Raw genomic sequence first — 19,040 nt, 5'->3', positions numbered from 1 at the left:
AGAGGAAAGGAAGGCGAAAAGGAAGAAAGATGGAAAAAAACAACAGCAGCCTTAAGGGCAAAATGACAAGAGGGAGGGAATACAAGGAGAGAACTGAGATTAGGCATTGAGAACAGGGCTGATCTTGAGCATATAAAAGTCCCCCAGGAGTCTAAGAAATCCTGAGGAGGACCATGAACTTCTGGTAGGCATTTTGTATGAATAATAAAGAAAAGGGTGGCCCTAAACAGCTGGAGGATTTGGGGACACCTGGCTTACAAAAGTGAATAAGAGATACCTATCAGAGAGAGTATTATCTTTCCTTTATTGGCAGTTTCTTCAGGAGCTGCCTTGGTTTTGAGGAAAAAGTAAAGGAAGAGGAGAAGGGTATTTGGCAAAGGTGAAGTGCCCAGGGAATGCTCCACTTTGGGTGGTTTTTGGTTAGCAGGCTGTGGGTGGGGTGTGTGAGAATGAGTTTACCCCACTGTGGAAAAGGCCTCTGAGCCTAAACTAGTGTTAAAGCTGGGTTATTGGTAACCCATGGTCGTTATCATCCTCAGTTAACAGTTACAAAACAACAACAACAGCAGCAAACACATAGACACAGATAACAGATGGGTGGTTACCAGAGGGGAGTAGGGTGAGGGGAGGGCAAAAGGGGTAAAGGGGCACATTTGTATGGTGATGGATGGAAACTAGACTTTTGGTGGTGAACACAATGAAGTCTATACAGAAGCTGAAATATAATGATGTACCCATGAAATTTATGTAATGTTATAAACCACTGTGACCTCAATAAAAAAATATGTGGAAAAAATAGTTACATTAAAATATAAGAAGAAAGCAGTAGCTTTGTTTTGTTTCAATTGTGCCATAACCCAAAATTTAATAAAATTTTTACCTTGAGCTGCACGCAAAGAGCCTGGAAAGAAAAAACAAAACAAAAAGCAAAAAGCCCCAAAAACTTACCAAAGCAAAGGATAATTTTTATTTGAGAAAAATGCATACCATATATAAATATATTGAACATATATCATAAAAGCTATAACACTTTATTCCTGTTTTAAATTCCGTAATATAAATTTTCTATTTTAAAAATAGATTTACCTTTAATTTCAGGAAGTTCAGCTCCTGAAAACAAAAAAAGTCACTGTAGCAAAGAGATACTTTTTACTAATATAAAATATACAAAAATCATTAATATTTCAGAAATAGTATAACAACTTAACACTTACAAAAAGATAAAAGGGAACCGCAGTATTCCATCATACTTTGATTTTTAATACTGCATAACAAATGTTTCATCTTGCATTTAAACACACACCAATTTCACCACAGCAAGGAAATCATTGACTTGAGTTTTAAAAAGAGATTCATATTTTAGATATATTTCAACACACACCCAATAGCACACTTACTATACAGTTATGCAAAATGTATAACTCTTTTTAACTTATATAAATAAAAGGTGGGCTTATAAATGATAAATGAAATCAAGATATACTCCAAGCCTCCCTTGGTTTAGTGATTCTGATCTGTCCACTGAAAGGAGAGACCAGTGAATATATTAATATATTTATTTTACATGTCTACCGTCACTGGCTCTTTCTTAGAGAGGGAAATATTAGAACAATCAGTGAAATAGGAAAGGCAGAGCTCACAATGAAGAAGGGTAAACTGAGGGTATAATGACAGTTGACTAAATGTATTTTTGGTATGGATTCCAGAAATTGATGTGCCATTTGTGACAACATGGATGGACCTTGAGGGTATTATGATAAGCAAACTAAGTCAGACAGAGAAAGACAAATACCATATGATTTCACTCATATGTGGAAGATAAACAACAAGCAAACACATAGATAAGGAGCACAGATGAGTGGTTACCAGAGGGGAAGGGGGTGAGGGGAAGCTGAAAGGAGTAAAGGGGCACCCTCGTATGGTGATGGTTGGAAACTAGACTATTGGTGGTGAACACGACACAGTCTAGACAGAAGTTGAAATATAATGATGTACACCTGAAATTTATATAGTGTTATAAACCAATGTGATCTCAATTAAAAAAAATAATAATATGTGGAAAAAATGGTTACATTAAAATATAAGAAAACAGCAGTACCTTTGTTTTGTCTCAATTCTGCAATATTCCAAAATTTAGTAAAATTTTTACCTTGAGCCACACGTAAAAACCCTAAGAAAAAAACAAAAAAACCCCCAAATTTACCAAAGCAATGGATAAATTTTATTTGAGAAAGATGCATACCATATATCAATATACTGAACATATATCATAAAAGCTATAACACCTTGTTCTTGTTTTCAATTCTGTAATATAAATTTTCTATTATAAAAATAGATTTACCATTAATTTCAGGACGTTCAGCTCCTGAAAACAAAACAAAAAAATCACTGTAGCAAAGAGATACTTTTCACTTGAATAAAATATACAAAATCATTAATGTTTCAGAAATAGTACAACAAACTAACATTTACAAAAAGATAAAAGGGAACCGCAGTATGCCATCTCATGTTGATTTTTAATACTGCATAACAAATGTTTCATCTTGCATTTAAACACACACCAATTTCACCACAGCAAGGAAATCATTTTAAGTTGAGTTTTAAAAAGAGATTTGTATTTCAGATATATTTGAACACACACCCAACAGCACACTTACTATACAGTTATACAAAATGTATAACTCTTTTTAACTTATATTAATAAAAGGTGGGCTTATAAATGATATATGAAATCAAGATATACTCCAAGCCTGCCTTGGTTTAGTGATTCTGATCTGTCCACTGAAAGGAGAGACCAGTGAATATATTAATATATTTATTTTACATGTCTATTGTCACTGGCTCTTTCTTAGAGAGGGAAATATTAGAACAATCAGTGAAATAGGAAAGGCACAGCTCACACTGAAGAAGGGTAAACTGAGGTAACAATGACAGTCAACTACATGTATTTTTTGTGTATGTGTGAGGAAGATGGGCCCTGGGCTAACATCCGTGGCCATCTTCCTCTACTTTATATGCGAGACGCCTGCCACAGCATGGCTCGATAAGCGGTGCACAGGTTGATGCTGGGATCCAAACCGGCGAACCCCAGGCCACTGAAGTGAGGTGTGCCAACTTAACCACTACTCCACCAGGCCAGCCCCAGACTAAATGTATTTTTGATATGGATTCCAAAAATTGATGTGCCATTTGAGACAACATGGATGGACCTTGAGGGTATTAGGCTAAGCAAAATTAATCAGACAGAGAAAGACAAATACCATATGATTTCACTCATATGTGGAAGATAAACAACAAGCAAACACATAGATATGGAGAACAGATGAGGGGTTACCAGAGGGAAAGGGGGTGGGGGGAGAGTGAAAGTGGTAAAGGGGCACCTTAGTATGGTGATGGTTGGAACCTAGACTATTGGTGGTGAACACCATGCAGTCTATACAGAAGTCGAAATAGGGCCAGCCCCGTGGCTTGGTGGTTAAGTGAGCGCGCTCCACTGCTGGCGACCCGGGTTCGGATCCCGGGCTCGCACCGACGCGCTGCTTCTCCGGCCATGCTGAGACCGCGTCCCACATACAGCAACTAGAAGGATGTGCAGCTATGACACACAACTATCTACTGGGGCTTTGGGGGAAAAATAAATAAATAAAATCTTTAAAAAAAAAAAAAGAAGTCGAAATATAATGATGTACACTCGAAATTTATATAATGTTATAAACCAATCTGACCTCAATAAAAAAGTAATAATTTGTGGAAGAAATAGTTACTTTAAAATATAAGATGAGAGCAGTACCTTTGTTTTGTTTCAATTCTGCAATATCCTAAAATCTAGTAAAATTTTTACCTTGAGCTGCACGTAAAAACCCTGAAAACAAAAATCCCCCAAAATTTACCACAGCAAAGGATAGTTTTTATTTGAGAAAAATGCATACCACATATCAATATGTTAAACATGTATCATAAAAGCTATAACACTTTATTCTTGTTTTCAATTCTGTAATATAAATTTTCTATTATAAAAAAAGATTTACCATGAATTTCAATATGTTCAGCTCCTGAAAACAAAACAAAAAAAATCACTGTAGCAAAGAGATACTTTTCACTAATACAAAATATACAAAAATCATTAATATTTCAAAAATAGTATAACAAATTAACACTTACAATAAGACAAAAGGGAACTGCAGTATTCCATCATACTTTGATTTTTAATACTGCATAACAAACGTTTCATCTCGCATTTAAACACACACCAATTTCACCACAGCAAGGAAATCATTGACTTGAGTTTTAAAAAGAGTTTTGTCTTTTAGATATATTTCAACACACCCCCGACAGCACACTTACTATACAGTTGTGCAAAATGTATAACTCTTTTTAACTTATATTAATAAAAGGTGGGCTTATAAATGATAAATGAAGTCAAAATATACACTAAGCCTCCCTTGGTTTAGTGATTCTGATCTGTCTACTGAAAGGAGAGACCAGTGAATATATTAATATATTTATTTTACATGTCTATTGTCACTGGCTCTTTCTTAGAGAGAGAAATATTAGAACAATCAGTGAAATAGGAAAGGCAGAGCTCAAGCTGAAGAAGGGTAAACTGAGGTTACAATGACAGTTGACTAAATGTATTTTTGATATGGATTCCAGAAATTGTTGTGCCATTTGTGACAATATGGATGGACCTTGAGGGTATTATGCTAAGCAAAATTAATCAGACAGAGAAAGATGAATGCCACATAATTTCACTCATATGTGGAAGATAAACAACAAGCAAACACAGAGGTATGGAGAACAGATGAGTGGTTACCAGAGGGAAAGGGGGTGTGGAGAAGATGAAAGGGGTAAATGGGCACATTGGTATGGTGATGGTTGGTGAACACGATGCAGTCTATACAGAAGTCGAAATATAATGATGTACACCCGAAATTTATATAATGTTATAAACCAATGTGATCTCAATAAAAAAATGATAATAATTTGTGAAAAAAATAGTTACATTAAAATATAAGACAGGAGTACCTTTGTTTTGTTTCAGTTCTGCAATATCCTAAAATTTAGTAAAATTTTTACCTTGAGCTGCACGTAAAAACCCTGAAAACTAAAATCCCCCAAAATTTACCACAGCAAAGGATAGTTTTTATTTGAGAAAAATGCATACCATATATCAATATGTTGAACATATATCCTAAAAGCTATAACACTTTATTCTTGTTTTCAATTCTGTAATATAAATTTTCTATTATAAAAAAAGATTTACCATGAATTTCCATATGTTCAGCTCCTGAAAACAAAACAAAAAATCACTGTAACAAAGAGATACTTTTCACTAATACAAAATATACAAAAATTAATATTTCAGAAATAGTATATCAATTTAAATTAACACTTACAAAAAGATAAAAGGGAACCGCAGTATTCCGTCATACTTTGATTTTTAATACTGCATAACAAATGTTTCATCTTGCGTTTAAACACACACCAATTTCATCACAGCAAGGAAATCATTGACTTGAGTTTTAAAAAGAGTTTTGTCTTTTAGATATATTTGAACACACCGCTGACAGCACACTTACTATGCAGTTATGCAAAATGTATAACTCTTTTTAACTTATATTAATAAAAGGTGGGCTTATAAATGATAAATGAAGTCATGATATACACTAAACCTCCCTTGGTTTAGTGATTCTGATCTGTCTACTGAAAGGAGCGACCAGTGAATATATTAATATATTTATTTTACATGTCTATTGTCACTGGCTCTTTCTTAGAGAGGGAAATATTAGAACAATCAGTGAAATAGGAAAGGCAGAGATCATGCTGAAGAAGGGTAAACTGAGGTTACAATGACAGTTGACTAAATGTATTTTTGATATGGATTCCAGAAATTGATGTGCCATTTGTGACAACATGGATGGACCTTGAGGGTATTATGCTAAGCAAAATTAATCAGACAGAGAAAGATGAATGCCACATAATTTCACTCATATGTGGAAGATAAACAACAAGCAAACACATAGATATGGAGAACAGATGAGTGGTTACCAGAAGGAAAGGGGGTGTGGAGAAGATGAAAGGGGTAAAGGGGCACATTGGTACGGTGATGGTTGGTGAACACAATGCAGTCTATACAGAAGTCGAAATATGATGATGTACACCTGAAATTTATATAATGCTATAAACCAATGTGACCTCAATAAAAAAGTGATAATAATCTGTGGAAAAAATAGTTACATTAAAATATAAGACAGGAGTACCTTTGTTTTGTTTCAGTTCTGCAATATCCTAAAATTTAGTAAAATTTTTACCTTGAGCTGCACGTAAAAACCCTGAAAACTAAAATCCCCCAAAATTTACCACAGCAAAGGATAGTTTTTATTTGAGAAAAATGCATACCATATATCAATATGTTGAACATATATCATAAAAACTATAACACTTTATTCTTGTTTTCAATTCTGTAATATAAATTTTCTATTATAAAAATAGATTTACCATGAATTTCCATATGTTCAGCTCCTGAAAACAAAACAAAAAATCACTGTAGCAAAGAGATACTTTTCACTAATACAAAATATACAAAAATTGTTAATATTTCAGAAATAGTATAACAATTTAAATTAACACTTACAAAAAGATAAAAGGGAACCGCGTATTCCTCCATACTTTGATTTTTAATACTGCATAACAAATGTTTCATCTTGCGTTTAAACACACTCCAATTTCACCACAGCAAGGAAATCATTGACTTGAGTTTTAAAAAGAGTTTTGTATTTTAGACATATTTGAACACACAGCTGACAGCACACTTACTATACAGTTATGCAAAATGTATAACTCTTTTTAACTTATATTAATAAAAGGTGGGCTTACAAATGCTAAATGAAGTCAGGATATACACCAAGCCTCCCTTGGTTTAGTGATTTAGTGGTTACCTGAGGGGAAGGGGGTGTGCTAAGCAAAATTAGTCAGACAGAGAAAGATGAATGCCACATAATTTCACTCACATGTGGAAGATAAACAACAAGCAAACACATAGATATGGAGAACAGATGAGTGATTACCAGAGGGAAAAGGGGTGTGGGGAGGGTGAAAGGGGTAAAGGGGCACCTTGATATGGTGATGGTTGGAAACTAGACTATTGGTGGTGAACACGATGCAGTCTATACAGAAGTCGAAATATAACGGTGTACACCCAAAATTTATATAATGTTATAAACCAATGTAACCTCAATAAAAAAGTAATAATAATTTGTGGAAAAAATAGTTACATTAAAATATAAGAAGACAGCAGTACCTTTGTTTTGTTTCAATTCTGCAATATCCTAAAATTTAGTAACATTTTTACCTTGAGCTGCAGGTAAAAACCCGGAAAACAAAAATCCCCCAAAATTTACCCCAGCAAAGGATAATTTTTGAGAAAAGTGCATACCATATATCAATATTTTAAACATATATCATAAAAGCTATAACACTTATTCTTGTTTTCAATTCTATAATACAAATTTTCTATTATAAAAATAGATTTACCATAGTTCAGCTCCTGAAAACAAAACAAAATATCACTATAGCAAAGAGACACTTTTCACTAATACAAAATATACAAAAATCGTTAATATTTCAGAAATAGTATAACAACTTAAATTAACACAAAACGATAAAAGGAAACCTCAGTATTCCATCATACTTTGATTTTTAATACTGCATAACAAACGTTTCATCTTGCATTTAAACACACACCAATTTCACCACAGCAGGGACATCACTGACTTGAGTTTTAAAAAGAGATTTGTATTTTAGATATATTTGAACACACACCCGACAGCACACTTACTACACAGTTATGCAAAATGTATAACTCTTTTTAACTTATATTAATAAAAGGTGGGCTTATAAATGCTCAATGAAGTCAAGATATACACCAAGCCTCCCTTGGTTTAGTGATTCTGATCTGTCCACTGAAAGGAGCGACCAGTGAATATATTAATATATTTATTTTACATGTCTACTGTCACTGGCTCTTTCTTAGAGAGGGAAATATTAGAACAATCAGTGAAATAGGAAAGGCAGAGCTCACGCTGAAAAAGGGTTGACTGAGGTAACAGTGACAGTTGTAAATGTATTTTTGATATGGATTCAAGAAATCGTTAAGAAAAGTAAGATTTATATTGTAGTTTCTTCCTTGAGTAGGAGTTTTTTCTTGATAAACTAACAAATTATTATCTTTGACCTTAAACTTTATAGTTGAAGTCAGGAGGAGAAGGAGGGGAGGGAGGGAGGGCATAAGAAGAGGAGGAGGAGGAGAAGGAACTCCAAAATATTATTCTACTGAAGAAGTGAAATTAAACTGTAGTGCTTCAGAGAAAGGGAAGTCCTGCATAATCTCACTTACACGTGGAATCTACAAAACCAAACTCATAGAAAAGAGATCCGATTTGTAGTTACTAGAGGCAGAGTTTGGGGGTGGGGAATCGGGTGAAGGCAGTCAAAAGGTACAAACTTCCAGTTAGAAGGTAAATAGGTCCTGGGGATGAGATGTACAGCATGGTGACGATAGCTAACACTGCTGTATGGGAAAGCCGGGGCTTCCTTAGAGAGCAAATCCTAAAAGTTCTCATCATGAAGAAAAAAAATTTCTTTTTGTGATTATATGGGGTGATGGATGTTAATTAAACTTATCGTGGTAATCATTTCACAAAATATGTGTGTCAGGTCATTATGCCGCACACCTTAAACTTACACAGTGCTGGATGTCAATTACATCTCGATAAAACCAGGGGTATGAAAGCCGTCAAGCCTCACTGGCAAAAGTTGCGGTTTACTGTCCTCCGCTTCTCCCTGAAAAACTTTTTGAAATTTCTCTCTTTCCTCTCTTTACTAAGGATTTATCTACATTTAATGAACATAAAAGTATTTTGCTCAACTGCTTCTATACCCTTTAAAAGAAATATGACTTGAAATCTGAAAAAGTGTGTTTTTTAGTTTAAGAACAGATATCAATGGGAAATTAAACAAAATTTCAGTAAAGTCAAATACTAGGCATACCAAGAAATGTCAAAATATAATTAATATCAATTCATTTATCCATACATATCTTCAACATTTATTTAATGTTTATGTGTAAGGCACTTTACCTAGGATGTTTGGAATATGAAAATAATGAGGTAGATTCTGTTTTCCAGGTGTTTACCGTTGGGAAGGGAAGGGAAGACAAGTACAGAAAACTACGGTAAACAGTTAACAGTAACTCGGTGGTGTCCTGACACAAACTCTACCACCACACAAGAGGCCGTTGTGTCACTTCCCAGCTTGTGTTCTGTGACACCACGTCAATGGCTTGAAATCACCCATGGTGGGAGTATTCACACCACAGAAAAGCTACAAGTCAGGGGGCCCCCTCCCTTTCCAGAGCCAGCTGGGAAGCACTGACGAGCACACCATTGGAGACGTCCATCAATGAGGTGGACGTAAATACAACCATGCCTCTCGCAGCCTCCCCCACCTTTGCTGAAAGCAGCTCCATCCTTTCAGCTCTCGGGCCAAAACCCCTAGAGTCATCCTTGACTGCTCGTTTGTTCTCACACCCCCATCCAATCTATCAGCAAATTTTTTTGGCTCCAGCTTCAAAATATTTCCAGAATCTGACTGCTTCTCATCCTTTCCACTCCTAACGAGTCATCCTAGTCACTATCATCTCCCACCTGGATTACTGCAATAGCTTCCTGACTGGTCTCCCACTTCTTCCCTGGCCCTGGGACAGCCCATTCCCCGCCCAGCAGCCAGAGGAATCTGGATTTAAAAGGTAAGTTAGAGCATGCCGCTCCTCTGCCTGAAGTCCCCCTTCCAGCCGCTAACGGGGTTACTTGATCTGCCCTGAGCTCCCCATCCCAAGCGCCTCTCCAGCCTCTCCTCCTGCCTCTCCTTTGATCTCACGAGCACCGCCTGTAACGCCTGCCACACTGGCCTCCTTGCTGCTTGTTCCTCAAACATACTGGAATGTTCGCACCTTAGGAACACCGCCCTGGTTGTGGCCGCCGCCTAGAACACTCCTCTGCAGATTCTGCACGGCTAGCTCCATCAGCACCTTCAACTCTTTGCCTAAGAGTACCCTCCCTGAGCGAGGCTTCCCAGGCCCCTTACCTAAAATTTTAGAACTTACCCCCAAACATTTTATATCTTCTTTCCTTGCTTTATTTGTCTTCTTAGTACTTATTATTTTACTAGATATTTGACTTATTTCTCTTGTTTATCGTCTCTCTTCCCATACTAGAATGTAGGATCTATGAAGGGGCAGGGATTTTTGAAATATTATTCACTATCATCACTCCAACACCTAGAGCAGGGCCTGGCACACATCGTAAGAACTTAATACACATTCATTGAGTAAATGGATGAATATAACAACTTAGAGAGATTTTTCCTCCAGAAAGCATCGATGGGAGCAAGAAGTCAGTCTACGTGGCACAAAGTGGGTACCTAGTAAATGTTTTTCACCATTGGAGGTTTTCCAGTTAGCGCCAGAAAGCAAAGGGCATCAACTCACTGCCCTGCAACTTGGTACGTAAAGGGAAAGAATTAAACATTATTCTGCCTTTCTACTATGAACTGCATTTCATGGAAATGAAATAGTTGATGAAGGAAATTTCTCTATAGATTTCCAGTTAATAAATGCAGAAGGAATACTGAGTTAGAAATGACCATTTTACAGTCTCTACCCACAAAGTGGATCTAGGAAACAACCACAAAGGCTGCCTAAAACCATGAAGGTGAAAGGCTGTGGGGGCACTTCTTAAAGCAGGGAGTAAGCTGATCCAGTGATCAATCTTAGCACCGTGAGAAGTGGGATAACCAGACAGCAAGACATATATGTGATGGGAAGAACACAGTACCACCCATTGAGAATTCTTGCTTAAAATATTGAACTTTGCATCTAATCAAGTCTCTATAAATCCAGAATAAGGAACATCCTGTAGGCAAATGACTACTTTCTCTAAAAAATCAATAGCATGACAAAAACAGGAGGTGGATGGGTGGATAACTCCTAAAGAATAAAAGAGACTTTAAAAACTTAATAACCAAACACAATGTTAGATTTTTGGATCCTGATTCAAACACATTAATTCTAAAAAGACATTTTTGAGACAGTTGGGAAAATTTGAACATGGGCTATTATAAAACAGTGTTAGGGAATTATTATTATTTTCAGGTGTACTAATGAGAGGATGGTTGTATATATAAAGTGTTTTTATCATTAGAGATGTATTTAGGTGAAGTGACATGATATCTGAAATTTGCTTTAAAATAAACAAACAAACAAGCTGAACACGACTGGCAAAATATTGATAGTTGTTGAAGCTGGGAGATGGGTACATATGGGTTCATTCTAATAGTCTGTCTATTTTTGTTGTGTGGGAAGTTTTCTAATAAAAAGACTGAAATAACAAATAAATATTTAATAAATGAAAATATGAGAGAAGAACATTCTGTAGTTCTTCAAATGCCCACTCAAGAGTACTGCTCCAGCTACATGCTTCTGTGGTCACTTAACATCACAATCAACCAAAAAGAAAGTTTCAGAATTCCCGAATCGAATAACAAAAAAAAATGCCCATGAAACTTTGAATTACCTTCACAGCCGACCTCGTCTTCTCCCGTGATGCAGTCCATCTCACCATTGCACTTGTACTGCTTTGGGATACAAACTCCCGATTTACACAGGAAACTTTCGCCTCGGCACCCTATGCAGACACAAGCAGAAGAGGGGTGTTTTCACTCTCAAAATGGAAGGAGATGGAGTCTCAAATTCAACGGTAAAACCCTTCCTACTCTTTTCGCCCGAAGACTGCTTCTGGGGGATGTAAGGGCTGCTGTCTCCCTACCTTTACAGCACAGCTCATCACTCTGGTCTCCACAGTCATTGACACCGTCGCAGGCACTCTTTTGAGGAACGTGTTTCCCGTTCACACACTGAAAGGAGTCACCTGGCAAAACTGTAAAGTAGGAATTATCTTTGTGAAGTTTACTTATGGAGGGTGGGTGGCATCTTTATCACATTTTTGGAATAATGGGGACGTTAAGATAAAGTTAGGCATCAAATAAAAAAATGATATAAAATATATGGGTAGCATCACCATAAAGTATGTGGTTAATAAGGAAAAGAAATGCCAAAGCTGGCTTGTGGAGGCCCTAACACTGTCTCTGAAAACCAGCATCTGTTGTGGAGGTCTATACTCACTGGGATGGGGAGGGCTCAGGAATCAGGATCCCCAGCCGACCGGCAGACACGCGTTCAGCCTCCCTTTCAGGCTGCACACTACTCTCCACCCCACCCCAAGACTTACTCGGGTAGTGCCGTTTACATTTTGATGGTACTTTTTTTAGCACCAAAAGAGGCTTTGGCCTTCAACACCACATATATGGCTAAAATATTCCACTGTCCGGGTGGAGAAGAAAAGTGGCAGTGAGTGCCTGGAAACTGAGGCACGGATGTGGTCACTTAACCATTTTAAAGGGACGTGTATAGGCTGGACCTCTCAGAGGTGATGTGAGGTTTCTTCTGATGTCTGATTGACATGTGTTTGCGATATTAACTTCAAACCAGATGTTCAAGGAAGCAAAGGGGAGTCAAACAAGTTTGCTTCCCACATAGGAACCTGGATAGAAGGAATATCCGAATGGTGAAAAGGTACAATAGGGGAAAAGCACCAATTTAGGCTCTAAAACCCAAAACATGATTTTGCCTCTGTGACTGGCAATTGGGTATCCATCATTAGTTTGTTTACTACAGATTTGGTGCAAAATAAACAACCCTGAAGCAAGGGAACATATCAGGCAAGAACTCTACCAACCTGCATTCTGTGTGTAACACACCACAACAGCTAAATCCTGGGTGCTGGTAGTTTCTCTCTTACTAATAGTACATTCAGCCAAACTGGTCTCTAATCCTTGACAACGCACAGACAGACATTCAGAGGAACCTGGGGGGAGATCTTCAGGAAATTGAAATGTTCCTTGAGTATCATGAGCTCCTCTGCAAACAGAAGAAATGGGACATTAGGGTGGAATTATTAGTCCTTGGCATTTATAACTGCAGTCTGGGAGGTAAGGGACTAATTTCCTCCCATTTTCTACATATGAGTGATAGATTGAGCAAGATGCTTAAATTCTCTGAGCCTCAATCACTTCCCCTGAAAGGGAATATAACCATCTCACCAAGCTTTGTAAAGATTAACTAAAACAATCAATTTAAAATGACTAGCCAAAGTTCGAAACACAGCAAACACTCAGCAAATATTGGTTTCCTCTCCTCTGTTTCTTGTGAAGGAGGAATATTTCTTTTTCCACACTCTGGATGTTTCCTTCTAACCTGAGATGTGTCATTCTTGGCCTCTCTTCCATCTCTTAATTCCTCTTCTCTCCAGGAAAGGGAGTGGAGTAATTTGATCAGGGAATTTTGGAAATATAAATTAGGCAAGGGCAGCCCAGATCTTCCGTCTTTTCCTTTTGGGGGCCCCTCCACTTGCCCCGGGCTGTGAGGTTTACCTGGCTGGCTTTGTTTTTGCCTAGGATGTGGGAGGTTAAGTTAGTTTCATTCTGGCAGGTCCATTTTGCTTTTATACTAAGCTACATCCTCAATTCAGCCATGACGGTATTGAGGTGATATTTAGGCATCTATATGCCATTGTTTGGACTTCTCAATTAGTTCAGAATTTGTACAGGTATAAGACTACTTCTATGACCCAAGACCTTAGAGATAATGAGTTACGGTGAACTATCCCTCCAGCCCATTCAATTGCTCCCTGCTTCTCTTTAGAAGTACATGGAGAAAAATGAGTTAAAAATAAAAAGTTGAGCAAAGATGCATCAGGCAAATGTAAACAAAAATTAAGCAGTAATGGCAATATAAATATCAGACAAATTAGAATGAAAGGGAAAAAGAGAACAATTAAAGAGAACAAGAACAGTATTTTTAATTATTTCAGATCCCTAATGAAACTGTGCCAAACAGCATCAAAATATGAGAACAAATGAGAGCCACTTGGGGCAATGTGACAGCTGAACAATCTCTCACCATAAAACTATCTAGAAGTACTAGATAAATCTAATAAATGACCTCAATGAGCTCTTAAGGCAGTAAGGGAAATACCCACTGGCTGAAATCAGAGAAGTCTGTCCATGAGCTTATGTAAAATATGAAAAGAACAAAAGTCTGAGAGATCAAAGGCTGAGAGAGTTTACCATTTGGTTGAATCATAGGTTGTAGGTCACAAACTATCAAAAATCAGAAATACCCTGTGGCTCAATTTAATGATGAGAGACTCTCACTAATGAACTACTAGCAGATGTGTTTTAGGAAGAAGAAATTGAATCCAGAATGAAGGAGTGAGACATAAGAAGCAACAATAAACTAAGAAGTTGGTAAATCTGAAGTAGATCTGAGAAAGCACTGACCAAACAACAGTAATAGTAACTGCTTATTTAGAATGATAGCAGTTAACTTCAGGGTTGTATAAAAATAAGGTGGAACTAAATACTGGAAACTTGGTAGGGTAATGACATTCTTTGTATATTCCTGAAAAGGGAGAGGACTTCCTAAGTCAAGGATTCATGGTATAAATGTAAAGATAACCACTAAAGGAATAGAAATAGAATGTATATAATTTCCACCACGTAGAGGAGGAAAAGGGGGAAGATTAAAAAAAACCCATAACTTTATTAACGTAATAGAAGTTAGAAAAGGAAGAAACAAGAGCACAGAAATCAGGGTAAATAATAAGCCCAAAATAAGATAGGAAAAATAAATTCAGCAATGTAAATAATCACAATAATGTAAATGACTAAACTTCTCAGAAAGTTATTGTCATACTGGATTTTTTAAAAAAAATCTAGATGTGTTCTGTTTATAAGGGACACATGTAAAAGATAAAGACACAGAACGCTTGTAAGTAAATAAATGGGAAAAGATTTGAACAACGCAGTTAACAAGCTTACTTATTCTAATGAATAACATATCTATTATATAGAACCCTGCACATGACACATTTAAAATATACTCAGCACAAAGCAAGTCTCAACAAATATTTAAACAATTGTCTCATAGAGAGACATGCTCTGACCACAATATGATTAAATAGGAAATCTATAACAAAAATGTAACCAAAAACAAACTAATATATTCATTAGGAAAGTAAAAAAAGAAACTTCTAAATTACATATGGGTCGAAGAAGAAATTATATTGAAAATTAGGAACTATTTCGAACTGAACAATAAATAAAATACCGCTAATGGAGGCTGATGGCATGCAGAGGAAGCATTATCTAGAGGGAAATTTGCTTAATTAAATGCTTAGAGCAGAAAACGATAAAAATTGAAAATTGGTGAGCTAAGCATTTAACTCAAGGAATTAGAAAAAATACAATAGAAAAAGGAAGAGAGACAGCCAAAGATAATAGCAAAAGTTAATAAAGTTGAAAATAAAGAAACGAGACAATTTATAAATATAAAAATTAAAAAACTAATCAAATAGACAAATCTCTACAAGGTTGATCAAGAAAAAAAGAGAGAAGGCATAAGTAAACAGTATAAGGTATGAAGAAGTAGACGTCATTACAGATGAGTAGAGACAGACAGTAGTGAGTGTTTTTTCAAGTCTCCAAATCAGCCAAGGACTGGTATCCAGATCCTTTAACAGCGCGTACGGGTGCTCCGTGCTCAGCAGTGTTCTCAGTGCCAGTCAAACATGAACACGTCTAATCCTCAGAATGCGGCTATGAGGCAGGCAGTTAATATTCTCAGGTTACATATGAGGAAATAGAGGCACTGAAAGATTAGGCAATCAAAAAACAAATAGTTGGAACAATAAAATTGACCCTGGGAAAACTTGCTGAAAGGAACACTCACAGTTGAAATCCAAGGTCGAGGCAGGCCACGTTGGCCTGTGTCATGCTCCAGTTCTCTTTACATACAAACATTTTCTTCTCTTGGTTCACAAGTTTTACTTCAACAAATCCCTCTGAATCTGTATTTCCATACTTCAAGGAAACACTAAATTGCCCTAAATTAAAAACCGAAAGAATGAGCAATATTTAGGCATTCACATTTTCTCCTCCTGATTAGAAGCCTTTAAAATAATAAAATACACAATTTCAAATTAACTTTCAACACCAGGAAGGTTTTAACAAATTATGGTAGGCAGTTATTTTATGAGGGCTTATTATGCGTCAGCGGCTGTGCCACCCGGTTATACAGAATATCATGAAATTCTCACATTAACCCTGTGCAGATTAAGCTGATATTCATCCTCATTTTTACACAAGAAGAACCTAACTTCCTCCATCCTTACACATGAGGTTAAGTTACTCGCTCAAACGGTGAAGCTGGAATCTGAACCTGGTGTATTGATCTCCTTCCAAAGTCCGTGCTCTTGAAAGTAAGCCAAACAAATAATGAAAATGTCGGAAAGGTTTATGCATTCTCGTATACTCTAGAGAACAAAAGTCTGACACTGACAAAATAATCTCCATATTGCTTTCCCCCCTCCAGTAGGTAATAGAGATGGGCTCAGGTAGTTCACAGTACTTGCTCACAATACCTCAGCATCTTAACTCAACATCACAAAAATATTTAGGCTACAGGGTGCTGGTGTGTGTCGTGGTACCTTTAAAAAGAATGTTCTAAGTGTTCCTCTGTAAATTCATGAAGTGTTGGTGATGACTAACATCAGAAGACAATGAGCCTGGGGTTTGCTGTCCTCGCTGAAATTTCATGAGCACTTTCCGTGCACCAAACGCTGTATGAAGAGCTTTACATACATCGTTTTATTTAATTTTCATGAGAGTCTTACGACTGTCTTACGAGTTAGGAACTACTATTATCCACCTTTTACAGATGTGGAAACAGGCCCAGAGAGGTCACACAGCTTGTCGATAACCGAGGTGGGGCTTGGAGGGGCTTGCAACTATATCTGACTGACAGTGAGATCCCTAATCTTGACCATTCCATGAATCCACATGGTAGAGTCCCGGCCTCCTTGCTACATTAGGCACCTGGACAGAGTATAGAAGATCTCTGATCTGACGTGCCAAGTTTGCTGGGTTGGAGTATGTCCTAGGTGAGCAGTGCCCTGAGCTCCCCTTGGACCAGGGCATTGCAACGGAGTCAGGACTAGGGAGAGGGGTAGGGGCTGGTGGGATGGATACTGGAAGAAATTACTGGGGCCAGAGGTCCAGGGGAGGGTGTCATATCAGTACCAAGCTCACGTAAAGACTTTTTCACTGGCTTCTGAAGCAACTCAATGGCTCTGGGAATAATCCCTTTAGCCAAGTGGAAGTGAAAGTGGGGATACTTTGGAAGGGATAGGCAGCAGAGAGTGGCCTGGGCACTGAGGGGGGAGGACTGGCCTCAGGGCCTCATGCTCTGGACTCAAGGACTGGCTAGATTCTGGTGACCCCTAAGTTCTTTAGTTATCACCTCAATTACTATTGAGGGTCTAGAGAAGAATTTTAAGTTGTCATTATAACATTTCATAGGAAAAGTATTTTCTACTAGAAAGTATGATAGACAAGTTCCTTCTTATATCATAGGATAAACTGGGCTTTCCCTACCTTCAGCTGTGCATGTTCCACTATTTAAAAACTTTGCCTCTGGACGAATACATTCAAAACTCTTTTGCTGACAGTAAGTCGGGTAGCTTTTCCCGTTGGTTGAACACACCATGGTACCATTCTTTGGGCACTGATAAGGGAGTTTACAACTACAGGCCCCTTGGATGCATCTCCGCCATGGTGGGCAGAAGACTTTATTACAGGAGAGATGTGTGTATTTTTCAGTTAAGCACTTTTTCTCCACCAGATCCTCTTGAAATGTGTCTGATGTCTGAGCATTCTATAAAACACAAAACAAACATTAATTTAGCAACAAACTAAAACTTTCATTTTGAAGATGAATAAGTGAAGGAAAAGAATAAAACAGACTCACCTACCCTGCAGTACGGATGAGGGTGCTGGGGTCTGGTGGTTTTTAGAATCAGGCAAACCTAGCTTCTAGTCCCAGTGTGGGCACTTACAGCTATATGGCCTTGGGCAAGCTACTTACCCTTGTGACACGTGGTTTCCTCATCAGTAAAATAGGGATAATCTTTTCTATTTTGTAAGGTTATTGCAAGGATCAGAAATAATATGCATGTAACGGTTGGCAGGTAGTAGGCACGAAATCAATGGGAGCTATTATTATCCTAAAGCCAACATGAAACTCTGCCTTTAAAGAAATAAATAAATCTCATCAGTCATGTTAAGGAGTAACAAATTTGGTCCTAAATATAGTCTCATGGAATGAATTGATGAATGAAATGGATTAATTCTGTTAACAAATGCAAAACCATTTGTTAAACTCCTACTATGCACAAAATCCTGCTAAGATGACCATGACATGGGCTCTGTCTTCTAAGGGCTTGATATCTAGGCGGTAAGACAGAAACGTGCATAATAGCTGGAGTACAAGGCAGACTGTGGTAAGTGACAGGACAGCAGCACAGATATCACACTACTCTCGGAGAACCAGCCTGGGAGAGAGGAAGTCTTTCCAGGGTGAGTTTAAAAGCCTCATGGAGGTGGTAGCATTTGAACGAGGTGAGGGGGGACAAGTGCTAGTAAAACCCAGGCGGGATGGTGAAGAAGGTATTTAGGGAATCGTGAACGGTCCCAACCAATGGGCATATATGGTTGTGTGTACTTCAAATGGGGTGCTCGCTGGTCAGCAAACTGGAGAGGAAGAGGCAGCAGGAATGGAGCCTGAGAATGGTTTGAAAGACACTTGAGCAGGCAAAAGCCATAGGATTGGACAATTTAATCCACGGAGGGGTTGAGGGTGGGTCCTAGGTTTTGAGGCTGAGTGACTGTAAGGGTGTACAAAGCCATTAACCAAAATAGACATTAAGTTAAGGAAGAGCTTTATGAATTTAGTTTGCTACCTGTTGAGTCTGAGTTGCCTGAAGGACGTGACCCTGGGAGGTATTTTGTAGGAAAGGGAAATGTGGGTC

At 37.6% G+C, this 19,040-nt stretch overlaps 1 protein-coding gene across 1 annotated transcript in view; it reads right to left on the bottom strand.

Annotated features, from left to right (window-relative positions):
* Nucleotides 1–19,040, bottom strand: part of CFI (complement factor I) — a 48,951-nt gene that overhangs the window by 13,246 nt on the left and 16,665 nt on the right. The window contains exons 2-7 of the mRNA XM_087437211.1: nucleotides 17,608–17,887; nucleotides 15,905–16,058; nucleotides 12,852–13,033; nucleotides 11,883–11,993; nucleotides 11,631–11,741; nucleotides 1,087–1,110 (exon numbers count right to left, since the gene is read on the bottom strand). Of these exons, the coding sequence (XP_087293337.1) occupies nucleotides 1,087–1,110; nucleotides 11,631–11,741; nucleotides 11,883–11,993; nucleotides 12,852–13,033; nucleotides 15,905–16,058; nucleotides 17,608–17,887 (862 nt within the window). The remainder of the gene's footprint in view (nucleotides 1–1,086; nucleotides 1,111–11,630; nucleotides 11,742–11,882; nucleotides 11,994–12,851; nucleotides 13,034–15,904; nucleotides 16,059–17,607; nucleotides 17,888–19,040) is intronic.

The sequence above is a fragment of the Ceratotherium simum genome, chromosome 12 (genome assembly GCF_057802395.1).
Source record: "Ceratotherium simum simum isolate JZ-2026a chromosome 12, ASM5780239v1, whole genome shotgun sequence".
NCBI classification, from domain to species: Eukaryota; Metazoa; Chordata; class Mammalia; order Perissodactyla; family Rhinocerotidae; genus Ceratotherium; species Ceratotherium simum.
This window is presented reverse-complemented; position numbering and strand designations above follow the sequence as displayed.